The sequence below is a fragment of the Gossypium hirsutum genome, chromosome D01 (assembly GCF_007990345.1).
Source record: "Gossypium hirsutum isolate 1008001.06 chromosome D01, Gossypium_hirsutum_v2.1, whole genome shotgun sequence".
NCBI classification, from domain to species: domain Eukaryota; kingdom Viridiplantae; phylum Streptophyta; class Magnoliopsida; order Malvales; family Malvaceae; genus Gossypium; species Gossypium hirsutum.
Window position 1 is genome coordinate 62,064,523 of NC_053437.1, and position 17,424 is coordinate 62,081,946.

Below are 17,424 nucleotides of genomic sequence, written 5' to 3' on the forward strand. Positions count from 1 at the left end.
CTTAATCGGGTCAATCCCTAATAAGTGGTATTAGAGCTAGTTTAATTTTCGTAGATCAATCCATTCAAAAATGGTAGCAACAAGGTTTAAAATTGAGAAGTTTGATGGTGTCACAAATTTCAATCAATGACAAGTTCGGATGATGGCAATTCTAGTTTAAATCGGCCTGAAAAAGGTTGTTATCGGGAAAGAGCCTAAGAATCTAAATCAAACAGAATGGGAAGAGCTTGATGAAAAGGCTTTATCTACAATTCAGTTGTGCCTCACGAATACGGTATTGTGGGAGGTATTGATGGAGAAGACTTCATCCGCATTGTGGAAAAGGTTAGAAACTCTGTATGTGACTAAGTCTTTGGCTAACCATTTAGTGTTGAAACAACTTCTATTTACTTTTCGCATGAATGAATGTGAGCTTCTTAGAGATCACATCAGTCAATTCATTACTCTTTTAAATGATTTAAAGAACATTGAGGTTCAGATTGACGATAAAGATCAGGCTATGCTATTATTGTGTTTTTTACCCCCTTCATACAAGTTTTTTAGGGAGACCCTAATTTATGGCAAAGAAAAACTCTCGTTTGAAGATCTAAAGGGTCATTTGTTAAGTAGATACAAACTCAACAATGAGTTTGTTCGGATAGTAAGGCAGATAGGCAAGCTTCCGTTTTGGCAGCATCAAAGAAGCGAGACAAAAGGTGTCGCTATTGTAAAAAGTTAGGTCACATCAAAGCAGATTGTTACAAACTGTGAAATAAAAGAGCTGCTGAGAGTAACAAGGAAGATGTAGCTAGTGTTAATTTGGTCGATGAAAGTGGTGATGATTTCTTGTTAGTGTCAACGAGTGATAACTCCAAGCTTACGTCCTAGTGGATCCTAGATTCGGGATGTTCTTTCCACATGTCTCCTAATAGAGAATGGTTTTCCACATATAATTCGGTTGAAGGCAGAGTTGTGCACATGGGAAACAATTCATCCAGTAAGGTAATTGGTATTGGTACTGTTAAAATTAGGATGCACAATGAGACGATTAGGACACTCTCAGATGTCAAGTATGTACCTGATTTACAAAAGAATCTCATCTCTTTAAGCATTTTAGACTCAAAAGGATGAAAAATCAACATCGAGTCGAGCAGCATTAAGGTATCTCGTAGAGTTCTTATTTTGTTAAAAGGTAAAAAGACCAACAGTCTTTATATTCTGGAAGGTTCTCCAGTGACCGGTGAAATCGGACGTCTCTCGTTCGTTATGGAGTCGAAATCAACGGTAACTTGGTCATAGGAGGGAAAATGTATGACTTTTTCATTGAAGAAAGGTTCTCTTTTGGATGCAAGTTTTGAAAATTTAGAGCTCTGTGTTCGTGAAAAATAAACCCAGGTTAGTTTTGATTTTGCAGTTTGCAAGTCGAAGGCTAGAAGTCTTCCAGTTTCTAAGCACATATTCAACTCAGTTTTGGCAAAGATGGCTTTATGGAAATATGAATCAAGGTGGAGATTTGTTGAGTATGACTTCTATTGCAGTCAAATTTGAGAAATAATTTTCTAGTTAAACTCTGTTTATTTGTTTCAATCAAACTCTGATTAGTCTAGATTATTTTATTATTATTTGACCTATGAATTTAGTCTATAAATAGACTCTTTTACAACATTAGAAAACACACCTATTAGAGATTAGAACTCATAACACTTTTGGAGAATTTTTGTGTTTACATTTTGAGGGTTCTTTATTTTCGGGTTTTCGGGGTTTAATTTTTTTATTTCCAGCTTTTGTACTCTTCGTTCTTTTGCCATTATAGTAAAATTATATCTAGCTGTGGTTTTTTATTCTCTTTGGAGGGGTTTTTTCCACGTTAAAGTTGTATGTTAAATTTCTCAATTTCTTCCATTTTTTTACTTATTCGTTGCTTAATCGGGTCGATCCCCAACAGCTAATATTGAAGACAAATTGGGCCGCTCTGTTTGCCAAGAGCTTGGAACTAAAAACATCAGCCATGTCCACTGTGATGTAACATGAGAATCTGACGTCCAAAATGCCGTAAACTTGGCTGTATCCAAGTACGGAAAGCTCGATATCATGTTCAACAATGCAGGCATTCCTGGTGACAACGAAGTAAGAGTGACACATGCTACTAAGGACTTCAAGAGAGTGTTCGATGTCAATGTATTGGGTGGTTTCTTAGGTGCCAAGTATGCTGCCAGGGTCATGGTTCTGTTTAAGAAAGGTTGCATACTCTTCACAGCAAGTCTTGCTTCAAAAATCTCCATCGGTCTCCCCCATGCACACAAGGCATCAATGTTGTTCCAATAGGGTCGGAAGCGTGTAAATTATTGTACTAAAAAATCACACAAAGTTCAATTCCCAGGGAAGAGAGGTGGATCACATGGATCTCTTAAATACCAAGTCTTTCCTTAGACAGAATATCCCTTCTATAGTAATTTAATAGCACAATTAAATACTACTATTATACCCTTAAATATTGAAAGAAAAATAGGACAAGAAAGAACACAAGAGATTTAACGAGGTTCGGTAAATTATACCTACGTCCTCGGGCACTAACACCAGATGATAACTTTACTATCTCTAAAATATTACAAACAAATAGAATTCCTTAAGAATTCTCAAATGGGAGAAGAGAGAAAACTAAGAGAGAAAGATTGGTTGGGATGATTGAAATGAGAAATGGTTAGGCCTATTTATAGTTGAGGTTCAGGGACTAACTTGCAAATGGCCTAAAAAATTAGGGACCAAAATTGCAATTATACCATTCAACTTTAAACTCAACTTGCCAACCACTTTTTACTTTCTTCTTTCGGTGCCAATTGCACCTCCCACCATTTTTGACTTTTCAACAATCTCCACCTTGAAGATTTGATTAGGATAATCACATCTTCACACACTTCCTTCAACTCCCCAAATTTGATAAAGCTATCTTTTGTAGTGCCTCCAAATGCGCTCTCGAGCGCCATACACCTAAAGGTGCTCAAATTCTCAAGATGTTAATCAAGTTCAAACAATGATTAAACTTGATTGTTGTTACCACCTTGGTCATCATATCTGCGGGATTATCTGCTGTCGGAATCTTCTGAAGTAGAATTTTTCCTTTTTCAAAGACCTCCCGCACAAAGTGATATCTTACGTCGATATGCTTGGTTCTTGAATGATAGACTTGATTTTTCGCTAAATGAATAGCACTCTGACTGTCACAATATAGACTAATGTGACTTTGAACAACTCCCAAGTCTTTCAATAATCCATTAAGCCAAATAGCCTCCTTAACAGCTTCTGTAACTGCCATATATTCTGCCTCTGTAGTAGACACAGCTACTGTAGACTGTAAGGTAGACTTCCAACTCACTGGGGCTTTCGCAAGAGTAAACAGATACCCCGTAGTTGAACGACGTTTATCTAAATCACCAGCAAAGTCGGAATCAACATATCCAACTACAAACTGACCAAGTGCTTCATCCTGTTCAAAAATTAAACCAACATCTACGGTTTTTCGAAGATACCGTAGAATCCATTTCACAGCTTGCCAATGTCCTTTTCCAGGATCATGCATATACCTGCTCACAACTCCAACAGCTTGTGAAATGTCAGGCCTCGTACACACCATCGCATACATCAAACTCCCAACTGCATTAGCATATGGGACTTTCGCCATATATTCTCTTTCATCTTCAGTCTTCGGAGATAATTGAGCACTAAGTTTCAAATGAGAAGCAAGTGGGGTACTTACATGTTTTGTGTTTTCATTTACACCAAAACATTGTAATACCTTTTTCAGATATTGCTTCTGATTTAAACAGAGCTTGCCTCTCGGTCTATCTCTACTTATCTCCATGCCGAGAATCTTCTTGGCCTCACCTAGATCTTTCATCTCGAACTCTTGATTCAACTGAGCCTTCAGCTTATCTATCTCATTTTGGCTCTTCGAAGCGATTAACATATCATCAACATACAAGAGTAGATAAATGAAAGATCCGTCATGCAGCTTCTGCAAATATACACAATTGTCATATTTGCTTCTTGTGTACTTCTGCCTTCTCATAAAGCTATCAAATCGCTTGTACCACTGCCTCGGGGATTGCTTCAATCCATATAGCGATTTGTTCAGCTTACAAACCCAATTTCTACCACCAGCATCTGTGTATCCTTCGGGCTGAGTCATATAGATCTCCTCTTCTAACTCACCAGGCAAGAAAGCCGTCTTAACATCAAGTTAAGCTAGCTCCAAATTCAACTGTGCTACCAAGGCCAACAAAATTCTAATGGAGGAATGCTTCACAACAGGGGAAAATACATCATTGTAGTCAATTCCCTCCTTCTGAGCGTAGCCTTTAGCTACCAATCTTGCCTTGTAGCCAATATCCTTCTTGCTAGGAGATCCATCTTTCTTTGCGAATACCCACTTGCATCCGATTGCCCTTTTATCTTTCGGTAATTGCGCCAACTCCCAAGTATTGTTCTTCCGGAGAGACTGCATTTCTTCATCCAAGGCGCTTTTCCATTTATCACTTTCTAAGCTTTGCATTGCTTCTTGATAAGTGATAGGAATATCATCAACAACGGGAAGGGCGTAGGCCACCATATCAGTAAATCGAGCAGGTTTACGAATTTCTCTCCGTGGCCTTGCAACTGCAACTGGTTCTGGTGTACTTAGTGGTTCTTGGGTCAGAACCTCTTCAACCTCTAATTCCTCCATTGTGGCTGGAGAATTAGACTTATTAACTGGGCAAATCCCCATCTGCTCAAACTCCACCTGTTTTGGAGTACACTCCACCTGCTGTGGAGTATTGCTCGTCTGAATATCTTTATCTGCTACCTTTTTCAATGTGGCAGATTCATCAAAGATAACATCTCTGCTACAGATCATTTTCTTTGTGCTTAAGCACCAAAGACGAAATCCCTTCACTCCAGAAGTGATTCCCATAAAGAGAGCTTTCTTTTCCCTCGGATCTAACTTTGACTCCTTCACATGGTAATATGCAGTGGATCCAAACACATGTAAGGAATCATAATCTGTAGCCGGTTTTCCAGACCATACCTCCATAGGAGTTTTTCTTTCTAATGCAGATGATGGCAAACGATTAACAAGATGGCCAGCGTATGTCACAGCCTCAGCCCAAAATTGCTTGCCCAACCCAGCATTGGACAACATACATCGAACTTTCTCCAGCAATGTTCGATTCATACGCTCTGCCAATCCATTCTTCTGTGGTGTATCCCTAACTGTGAAGTGTCGAACAATACCATACTCTTGGCACACATCGAAGAACGGATCACTTTTATATTCCCCTCCATTGTCCGTCCTAAGCCGCTTGATTTTCTTGCCAGTCTGGTTTTCGATCATAGTTTTCCATTTAAGAAAAACTCCAAGCACTTCATCTTTAGTTTTCATGGTATACACCCAAACTCTTCTGGAAAAGTCATCAACAAAAGTAACAAAGTAGTGTTTTCCTTCCAACGAAGGTGTTTTGGAAGGCCCCCACACATCTGAGTGAATATATTCCAAAATACCTTTTGTATTATGGATAGCAGTGCCGAATTTCAGTCTCTTTTGCTTTCCCAGAACACAGTGCTCACAAAATTTTAATTTGCAAGCCTTTGCACCTTTCAACAATCCTTGCTTTGCCAGAATTTGCAAGGATTTTTCGCTGGCATGTCCCAACTTCATATGCCACAACTGCATTGAGTCCAAGTCTTTGTTACCGGAAGCTGCAGCGACTGCTCCAATAACTGTACTACCTTGGTAGTAATACAAGTTATTTTTCCTGATGCCCTTCAATATCACAAGTGCGCCAGATGTCACTTTCAAAATCCCATCTCTTATAGTAACAACTGAACCATTGGATTCCAAGGCTCCCAATGAGATGAGATTTTTCTTCAAACTGGGCACGTACCGAACATCAGTCAGAACTCTGGTTGATCCATCTTGATTCTTTAATTGGATTGAACCTATCCCAACAGTTTTACAGGCATTGTCATTGCCCATATAAACAACTCCTCCATTTAGTTCTACTAAATCAGAGAACCACTCTCGGTTAGGGGACATATGATAGGTACAACCCGAATCCAATATCCACTCATCTGAATGGAACGACGATGATGATGCAACCAGTGATAGTTCAGAGTCACTAGTATCATGCTTAGCAACACAAGCATCTACAACAGCTTTTCCCTTATTCTTCAGCTTTGGACAATTTTTCTTCCAGTGGCCTTTCTCATGACAAAAAGCACATTCATCTTTCCCGAGTCTGGACTTTGACTTTGATCTCCCCTTTTGAGTTTTCTTCTGAGTGTATGAACGACCTCGGACTACTAAAGCTTCTGTATCTCTGATTGAGTTTTTCTGTTTGTCCTTCTTTCTCTGTTCATAAGTGTATAAGGCCGCACAGACTTCGCTCAGAGATATATCACTCCTGCCATGAAGTAGAGTAGTTTCTAGGAACTCAAACTCCTCAGGAAGTGACCCCAACAGCATCAAAGCCAAATCTTCATCTTTGAATGTCTCATCCATATTCAGCAAATCAGTGACTAACTGATTAAATTTGGTGATGTGATCATTCATTGTGGTACTTGGGACGTATGTGAAGCGAAACAGTCTTTTCTTCAAGTGGAGCTTATTTTGACTGTTTTTCTTCAAAAAATTTTCTTCAAGTGCCACCCACAACTTATTTGCAGAAGTCTCCTTTGAAAAAGCATACCTCTGCTCTCGAGAAAGGCATGATCGAATTGTGCCACATGCCAACCGATTGATCGCCTTCCAATCTTTCTCCTGTACATCAGCTGGTTTCTCTTCATCAATGGCAATGTCTAGACCCTGCTGAAAAAGGGCATCTAGAACCTCACTTTGCCACATACCAAAATGGCCCGTGCCATCAAAGATCTCCACGGCCAATCTTGCATTTGCAATTGTCGGTCTTGTCCACATGGACGATGTTGAAGCTCCTACACCAACCGTTTTCTCCATAATCTTTCAATATACCTAAGGAAATCTTTTCTGATGTGGAAGATCAGTTTAAACTGCAACCACAGAGCATACTACGATTAACCTTCGGCTCTTGATACCACTTGTTGTTCCAATAGGGTCGGAAGCGTGTAAATTATTGTACTAAAAAATCACACAAAGTTCAATTCCCAGGGAAGAGAGGTGGATCACATGGATCTCTTAAATACCAAGTCTTTCCTTAGACAGAATATCCCTTCTATAGTAATTTAATAGCACAATTAAATACTACTATTATACCCTCAAATATTGAAAGAAAAATAGGACAAGAAAGAACACAAGAGATTTAACGAGGTTCGGTAAATTATACCTACGTCCTCGGGCACTAACACCAGATGATAACTTTACTATCTCCAAAATATTACAAACAAATAGAATTCCTTAAGAATTCTCAAATGGGAGAAGAGAGAAAACTAAGAGAGAAAGATTGGTTGGGATGATTGAAATGAGAAATGGTTAGGCCTATTTATAGTTGAGGTTCAGGGACTAACTTGCAAATGGCCTAAAAAATTAGGGACCAAAATTGCAATTATACCATTCAACTTTAAACTCAACTTGCCAACCACTTTTTACTTTCTTCTTTCGGTGCCAATTGCACCTCCCACCATTTTTGACTTTTCAACAATCAAAGCATGCGGTAGCAGGGTTGACGAAGAGCTTGAGCGTGCAGTTAGGTGAGCATGGAATTAGAGTTAACTGCATTTCGCCTAATGGAATTGTGACCCCAGCGTTCCACAAAGTAATTGGGAATTTCGATAAGAAGAAGGGAGAGGAGATGTTTGCGGTTTCAGCAGTGTTGAAAGGCACCGTATTGGACCCTGAAGATTTTGCGCATGCAGCACTCAATTTGGCAAGCAATGAGGCTAAATTTATCAGTGGTGTTAACTTACCAGTCGATGGAGCGTATAGTGTTAGCAACCAATCATGGAGGATGGGATTCGCAGCACTTTCTGAATAAACCAACAAGTCCTCAGCTTTACTCTTAGAAGATTTTCTTAAATTTCACTTGTAATAAATTGTATGGTCGGATTTCATCGATACTATTTGTTTTGTTGTTCAAATGAGCAAATTAAGTTCATCTTCTAAACCAGGCGGAAATTTATTCATCTGGTGAAGAGAAAATTCAAGCACTCAAAAAGTGTAAAAATTAATTCTCTAAATGATATAACAGTACTAAAGACCTATATTACCCCAGTAAATAATTTATTTTATAAATTCCTTCAGGAATTTACAACTTTTTTATTTCTAAAATTCAAATGAATTTTTTCCCAACAAATTAAATAATCTTTTAAAAGATGATAACTTAACAGTGGTGTTAACTTACCAGTCGATGGAGGGTATAGTCTTAGCAATCAGTCATAGAAGATGGGATTCGCAACAGTTTTTGAATAAATCAACAAGTCCTCAACTTTACTCTTTGAACAATGTTTTGTTAAATAAGGAAAGTAAAACTTAATCCAAAAGTTACTTATTGTTCAAATGAGTAAATTAATTTCATTTTCTAATTTAAGGTGGACAATGATTAATCTGGTGAAGAGAATATTTAAGCACCCAAAATCATAAGAATTGGTTAGAATTTACGACCATTTATTTTAAATTTAAATAATTTTCTATTTTTTATACAAATCAAATAATTTTCTTAAGACATTACACCAATAACTATATTTTTATTCACAGAGAAAGGAATATACATTTTCCTAAAAATGTGATGTGTGATATTTAGAGAAACGAGAAATTTAAAAGAGTTGGGAGAAAATAGAAGTAGAAAATTTGAGAGGAAATTCACAATCATTCCATAACGGTCCCTTTACACCCTTCCCGCTAGAAATAGGAGTGCATAACGGCAAGGGGTTGGTTGCCACTAGTTGTTATTGACACCATTTCAATTAACTAACAATGCTGCCCAAAACATAGCATTTCTAGCTACTCCATAGCATGAGCAAACTGCACCATTTCACTTAAAGTTCTACTAACCAAAACGGTGCGCAGCACCAATGGTCATTAAAAGTAAAATAAAACATAAATTAACAGAAACATTTTCATGCCATAACACTACTGCATTCCTCGAAACTTCCTTGTCCTCAATGATTGAAGTGGGGCTATTTTTGCTGCAAGTCGTGGAGCACCTCCCAAGTCGAGTCCTCAGGGAAAGTTATGCGGTACACAGTAGTTGTCCATGTATAAAGAGAGGCACCGTAGAGGCTCTGCCTCGTGGTTATAGTTGGTTGTATATGTTCTTGAATTCCCATCCTGGATTTGTAAATAAATTGTTGGGAATAGAGCTTCTAAGAGTCTGACAACAGCTATGTACAAGACGTATTAACAAAATAAATTATAAAATCCGAATTGTTAATGATGTACTTATATTGGAAATTTAAAGCTGATTAAGTCCTTCGGGTTAATGTAGTATTTGGTACCCGGACCCGATGATCGGGTTAGATAAAGGGTGTTACAAGCAAAGTCTTAAATTTGATGCTCAAATTAAGTTAGCTTTAGTGTCCGAATGTGGTATCTCTTGCTCGTGATGTATCAATTTATCCTGGGTGAGGGGAGTTACATATTCTGTCCATAATTTCATAATTTTATTTTGTCCATATTTTTTATGGTTTTTATTTTGTTCACTCTATGTTCTTTGAAAATAAAGGTGGTTTCATTTTTACTTTTAATTTTTAGTCATGTTTTTGCATATATGTGAGATTTGTCAATATAAGGGTATCGCTATATCTATTAGGAACTATTCTCGAAGGGCTTTATCATGATAGATCTTAATGATGGTGATAAATTTGAGATGATAAGGAGAATGATAGGCAATCTGAGACTTAGTCTTTTATGCATCATTGATGTTGTGGGTCTCTTAGGGTTTTTGACAGTCTTTTCTTTATTGATCAGAGTTCATCGTCAGGTTAATTTGATAATGGCGAGACTAGGATTCAAATTTATAAGTCTATTGAAATAAAAATTATAACCAATAAATATTTGACACATGTGCTCTAGTAACAAAAATTATAAATTTTAATTGAAATAAAGAAAAGCTTAAATATCAAATTAAGTATTATAACCACTCATACACTTAATTGACATAAAAGAAAAATATAAATTTTAAGCATTAAATTAAACTAAGGTATGGAATAAATATATATTGACCATTATTTTATATCAAATGGGACGAAAAGTGGGGACAGGGTGACCGCGCTTAGCTCAATTTCAAAAGTCTTCGTGCTTAATAAAATAGATAGCGGTGCTGGTCAAGCCAGATTTTTCATTTTCATTTCATAAAAACTAAAGCTAGCCAACTTTGACTTCAATTATTAAGTTAAAAAAATTATATAATGAGTACGTTTAATCAATGAATGCATTGAATACAATATTTTTTTAAAAAGAAACTTCATCATAGTCATATAAAAAAATTTAATAAATACTACCGATTATGAGGGAGAAAATATTTATGATTTGTGAAATAAAAATAAAATATTATTTGATGAAGTGAGTTTCTTAAATACATGTAAAATGAAAATATTTATTTTATATATGAAATGTCATACTTATATATTTGTTATTGAATTTGTGTTAATTATGGCATCTGTTTTAATAAAATAATTGGATAATATAGTAATACATATCATATGAAATAAAAATATTACTTTCTATTTTCTAAATATACAAGTCAAGGCAAAAATAATGGAAAACGTTTTGTCAAATTTACAGACTTCAAAGCCTTGAACATAAAATAAGTACGACGCCATTGTTGAATTTTAAGCAACGTCACACCTCCCAGGAGTTATAAACAGCAGAATCACAAAGAGGAGAAAACACAGCATCCCAATCATTGAAATCAAAAGAAAAAGCAAAAGGGAGGGCCTCTTTTCTTCACAACCACCATGAGCTGCGACTCTTCAATAACCAAGAGGTAACAAAATCCTAAGATTCCAAAAGTTCATATTTTAGATATTTCAATTCAATAAATCAGGTTAATTTTGAATTATTTCTATCTATGTTTTTTTAATTTTCTAATCATTTTGAGTTCGCCAATAGAATCATCACAATTTAAATCATGCTAAGTTAACTATTTGTATCATTCTCATTCCGTATTTGAATAATTTTCATTTAGGTCAATTCTTATTCAAGTTATATTTATGTTTAAGTTGAGTAAATTCAAGTTGTCGACTTTTTGAGAACAAGTTTGATTTGATTGAGTTTAAATTTAGATTATTCGAATCAAATTTTTAGATTAGGGTCAAAATTGACGAATCTAATCGAATTTAATACAAAACATTAAAATCAATATGATGTACTTCTGTCAAAAAAAACCTACTTGTATTAAACATGACAGTGTTTAGAACAGGCTTACCAATGTGTTTTCAAAGTGAAAGAAAGTTGAACCGAAAGTATACTTAAGCGTATTCATGTAATAAGTCCTTTAAAAATGATATTATATCTTTATTATTAAATGAATTAAATTAGTCTAGAGGTGAGCATTCGATCGAATCGAATCGAAAATTTTCGAGTTAATCGAGTTTTCAAAACTCATTTTATCATCCTAACTTTATTTAAAGTTTTCTCAAATTGAGTTGAGTGAGATGAAATTCGAATCGAATCAAATATATTTGTTCGAGTTAAATTTTAAAAAATAATTTTGGGTCCTTGTAACCACTATCACCCATCGTAATAAAATTTGTCCACCTTAATCTAATTTTTTATTAACTTTCACCACCTCATAATTTATTTATTAATTTTTTATATACTGGTTAGCTTCTTTGCTTGCTTAGTTGTTTCAATTATTTTTAGATTCTTGTCACTATATATTTTGGAATTAAAAAAATATTAAATGTAAAAATATGATTTTTTAATAAAATTTATTTTAAAAATAAAATGTGAAATTGATACCAATATAAAATTTTAACACGAATATTTTATGGCATAATTAAGAATTTAATTTTAATATAAATATTCAATATGACTAAACAACTCAATAATATAAATAATATACAATGTGAAATTTAATTTAATAATATAAATAGTAGATATAAATAAAATTATTACTATATATGTTTAGTGATTTTTTTTTGGATAATTTTAATTTTTTATTTGAGAGTAAAGGGTGAGAAGTAAAAGTTTGAGGGAAAGTAAATAGGGGAAGTAAAATTTTGGAGGGAAAATATTAAAAAAAATTGGAGGGGGGAGAGTTTGGGGTAGATGGGAGGTGGGATGGGAAGGGAATAAAAGTTTTAGGGGAAAAGTGGGAGGGAGTAAAAATTTGGGGGAAAATAAAAGGTTTTGAGGGTTTTGGGAGTAAAATTTTGAGAAAAAGTAAATGGGAGAGAAATTTTGATGGGAAATGGATTTTGGGTAGATTGGGTGGTTGGGAGGGGAGTAAAAGTTTTTGGGGAAAGTGAGAAAGAGTAAAAGTTTTGAGGGAAAAGTAAAAGGATTTGGGAGTTTGGGGTAAAAATGTAAAATATTATAGTTTGATATTCGAATTATTCGAGTTATTCGAATTCGAAAACTCAACTCGATTCGAACTCGAAATTTGAAAAAAAATCGAGTTGATTCGAATAACTCGATTAACTCGAATAACTAGATTCGTTTAACTAGAAATTATAATTTTTTTTCAATTTTTTCGAGTAGAATCGAGTTTTGCTCACCCCTAAATTAGTCTATATACTATTAAAAAGATCTAAATAATAATATAAGGACTAAATTGATCTATTATTGGGAGGGAAAATTATAAGTATTTACACTATCAATTAGTATCTAAACCTTGTTTCTTCTTTTTTTTTTTTTGTTACAGGCTGGATGGCAAGGTGGCACTGATAACTGGTGGTGCCAGTGGCTTAGGAAAGTGCACAGCCACACTTTTTGTCAAACATGGAGCCAAGGTTCTCATTGCTGATATTCAAGACGAACTGGGCGACTCTGTTTGCCAAGAGCTTGGAACTGAAAACATCAGCTATGTCCACTGCGATATAACATGCGAATCCGATGTTGAAAATGCCGTAAACTTGGCTGTCTCCAAGTACGGAAAGCTCGATATCATGTTCAACAATGCCGGCACTCATGGTGACAACGAAACAAGAGTGACACACGCCAGCACTGAAGACTTCAAGAAAGTGTTTGATATCAATGTGTTGGGTGGTTTCTTGGGTGCCAAGTATGCTGCCAGGGTCATGGTTCCGGCCAAGAAAGGTTGCATACTATTCACATCAAGTCTTGCTTCAAAAATCAGCTTCGGTAGCCCCCATGCATACAAGGCATCGAAGCATGCCGTTGCAGGGTTGACGAAGAGCTTGGCCGTGGAGTTAGGTGAGCATGGAATTAGAGTCAACTCTATTTCACCTCATGCAATTTCGACTCCAATGTTCCAAAAATCAATTGGGATACCCGATAAGAAGAAGGGAGAGGAGATGATTGCGGCTTCAGCAGTGTTGAAAGGCACTGTATTGGAGCCTGAAGATTTTGCACATGCAGCACTGTATTTGGCAAGTGATGAGGCTAAATTTATCAGTGGTGTCAACTTACCACTGGATGGAGGGTATAGTCTCAGCAATCAATCATGGAAGCTGGGATTCGCAGCACTTTTTGGATAAACCACCAAGTCCTCTGCTTCACTCTTTGAATTATATTCTCTTAAATAAGGAAAATAAAACTCATCCAAAATTACACACATGAAAAACTGTATTGTCGTATTTGATCAGTCTCCTGTAATGCTTTTGAAGTATCCTTTCTTTATCAATAACACTTGTTTTGCTGTTCAAATGAAAAAATTACTTCCATTTTCCAATCTACTTATTCTCTAAATAAGATAACATTACTAAATATACACGATAAACCGGTGTATCATATCATTAACTAGTTTCCACCAAAAACGATGAACAACGTATATATTAACTAGTTACAAAAAAAAAAGGATTATACCCAGTGATAGATTGTGCCATCTTCGAAAAGAATTTAGCATTGCCGTCGTGCAGTTCTCTGATCAATAGCCCTGTTTCTTGGGTTACTGGTAACGGATGATGGTTATGCGCTTCTCCTTCAGGTCTCTGCTTTTCTTTGTGCCGTGGGATCCTTTCCCCCTTTCTTTTGAAACCGTGAGTCTTTTCTTTTTATATTATACACCATCGGCAACACAAATCCAGTAACCGACCCCGAACTATCGCGTCGGCCGCCGTTACTAATAATTTGATTAACTGGGTTCATTTGAAGGTGATGGCTGGTGATGAAGCTTGGGAAAAATAGATATTAATTAATTTTGTGGTGTTGGAATCCCGTCCAAATGAAGAACATGATGTAACTATTTTCTCCCTTCCCTAAATTTCTCCTTAGAAATTAGAAGTAACAACTGAATTTTTTTTAAAACTCGATGGATGAGTTAATCCATCCAACCAGTTTAATTAAAAATTTAAAAATTTCAGTTTTATTGGTTCAATCATCAATTCAATCAAATTTTTATCCGATTCAACCAGTTCTGATTCAATTGATTCAAAATCATTCTTTAGCTATTTTTTAAAGAAAAATATGCATATGGTGCGATTTAAACTCACACAAACTAAATTAGTAAAATTTTAAATTTATCACTCAAACCAAAGCTTCACTTTAATCTTTTCTTTATACATTTTTATTTTAATATGCACAATTTATTACTTTCATCATTTGCATAATATATATTAATTAATAATATTGTTGATTTAATTGGTGCCACAAGTTAACTCGACACCAAGACAAGATTGATGACAACACCATTATAAACAATTGTACTCATTTAGTATTCTTAATCGGATATATCTATGTGTTTAAATTTCGTTTTCCTCACAATTTAATCCATTTTTTTCATTTTAATATAGTATATATTTAATGTGTTATTATTAATTAATTTCAAACCATACGTTTCATAATATATTGTATGCTATTTTCAAACACACCTTGATGTTCTAAATACGCGTACGTGTGTGATAAAATTTCTAGTATTAGTAATGTTGTTGATTGAGTTGATGTCACAAGTTAACTCGACACTAGCTCTAGATTTATGACAACACCATGATATATTATTGTACTCGTAATCTGATGTATTTATGTGTTTAAATTTCGTTTTACTCACAATTTAGTCTCTCTTTTTTTCATTTGTAATATCGTACATATTTTATTTTTTATTATTAATTAGTTCCAAATCATACATTTTATTATTTAGTATATGTTATTTTCAAACACTTTTATGTTCTAAATACATGATTCTTACATGCTTACGCATGTATAGAATTTCTTGTACTAATTATAATTATAATAAAACAATAAAGTATAATAATATTTAAAATACATATAATTTGATCTCAATCTAAACTTGTCTTGGTTATAACCCTGAAAAAATAGTTACAATGGATGTAATGGAAAATTACTATTTTACTCCTATACTTTTAATTAATTACGATTTCATCCCTAGGCTCGAAAAATGAAATTCATACAATTTAATCCTTATTTCAAGTCTAGCCGATTTTCGTATGTAACAATAGAAGCCCATGTATTTCATAAAAATCAAAATTTTTCCATGAATTTCCATCTTTTCAATTTAGTCCCTAAATTATAATTTCATCAAAATTCTCTTTACAAAAGTTGTTTATCTATCAACAACCTTTCATTTTCTACCATAAAACTTCATAATTCAACTATACTCATACATGAAAAAACCCTAACACTTTAATAGTTTTGCAATTTAATCCCCTAGATAGCTAGATTAAGCTATTACGACCTTGGAAACATAAAAATAATTAAAAACGGGATAGGAATACTCACCTAATTAAGAAGAATAAGTTTGCTAACTTCAAGCTCCCATGGCTAGGGTTTCCATGTTTTAATTTTAGGAAAGATGATGAAAATGGTGTTATTTTTATTATTTAATTCATTTATCACCTTTTATTTAATCATCTTTCTAAAATTGACCTTACTAATTTACTAAATTCCAATGATGAATAATCATTCTTATCTACTAACTACACTAAATGGTCTATTTCCATATAAGGACCTACAATTTTAAATTCCATGGCTATTTGGTACCTTTAGCCACTAGAATTTAACTTTTGCACTTTATGCAATTTGGTCCTTTTTATCAGATTAGACATGAAATCAGTAAAATTTCTTAACAAAATTTTCATATGATATTCCTATCATACTGTAGACCATAAAATAATATTAAATTAAATTTTCTTCCGACCTCAGATTTGTGGTCCCAAAACCATTATTTCGATTTCTTTAAAAACGGGCTGTTACAGCCCAGGCCGTGTGAGTCACACGGGCAAGGACACGGGCGTGTGTCCAGGCCATGTGAGTCACACGAGCAGGGACACGAGCCTGTGTCCAGGTCGTGTAACTCACTGTTTATGCTTTAGAACCACATAGGCGTGTGCCCAGGCCGTGTGAGCCACAATGGCAAGGACATGGGCGTGTGTCCAAGTTGTGTGGCATGTTAGTAGGGCTCAAAACCTGTTTTTGAGGCCATGAGTGTTGCTCAAAACTGATACTGGCCTCCCTAATGTATGAATGATTGAATTTGATTATATGAGAATTGTCTGATACTCTGAGATTGAACATAATGGTATGTGTACTGTGATACTTGTTCTGATGTTGAACAGTCTTATCTACTGGGGAAAAAATTTGGAATGGCTGAATACATGTTATGGATATTTGTACTATGCATTTGCATGGGTTGGGATATTGTGAAGAATGAGGTAATCAATTCTGAATTAGTGGCTAAGCCACAATGCGTATAAATTTTATTCTGGCGTTTTGTCGCATTTTGATCTAGTAGCTAAGTTGCGTCTCTGTAAAAATGTCAAAAGGACACTCTAAGGTGTGCAGGGTTGGTTGGGCATTGAATGTCCTTAACAGTGTGTTATGATGGCCGAAGACAGTGTGTAATAGATAGGGGTAGGAATATTACATCTGAATCTGATCTGTATCATATATGAAACTGAAATTGTTTAATCTGTTCTGAATCTGAACTGAAATTACTTCTGTACCAAACCGAATCCTTGAATTTGGAACTATTTTAAATGTGTTCTAGTTGAACAAACTTCTTGTACGCACTGAGTTCACAACTCATTTTGTTATTGATTGGATTTCAAGTGGTACTCAAACTTGAACGGGACAGCGCCGTGGGAGCTCGGTCAAGCTTTTATCTTTCTTTAAATTACTACTAGTAGGAAATCCAGTATTCTGTGATATTGTAATGTTTTGAAAGACTTCATGCTTAGCTAATTATTGTGTGGATATTACGTGATGAATGGTTCATTTTGACTGTGTTATAAATGTGGTGTCTTTAGTGTTCTTGATGTAACCCTCTAGACTTGGTCTGGATGTTTAGGCCTGGTTTAGGTTGTCACAATAGAATATTATGGTGAAGAAGCAACTCTAATCTGAGTTTCTGTACTAACATG

General features: G+C 35.0%; 2 protein-coding genes across 2 annotated transcripts; both read left to right on the forward strand.

The window, feature by feature from the left end:
- Positions 1-2,070: 2,070 nt before the first annotated feature.
- On the forward strand, positions 2,071-7,961 carry LOC107928169 (momilactone A synthase-like). Its single transcript, XM_041086417.1, has 2 exons — positions 2,071-2,263; positions 7,648-7,961. Exons 1-2 carry the CDS (start codon positions 2,071-2,073, stop codon positions 7,959-7,961), a joined length of 507 nt encoding a protein of 168 aa, XP_040942351.1.
- Positions 7,962-10,814: 2,853 nt separating this feature from the next.
- LOC107928224 (secoisolariciresinol dehydrogenase-like) lies at positions 10,815-13,764 on the forward strand. The gene is made up of 2 exons (NM_001398442.1): positions 10,815-10,910; positions 12,792-13,764. The coding sequence occupies exons 1-2, from the start codon at positions 10,882-10,884 to the stop codon at positions 13,585-13,587; spliced, it is 825 nt and encodes a 274-aa protein (NP_001385371.1). The 5' UTR covers positions 10,815-10,881; the 3' UTR covers positions 13,588-13,764.
- Positions 13,765-17,424: the final 3,660 nt, after the last annotated feature.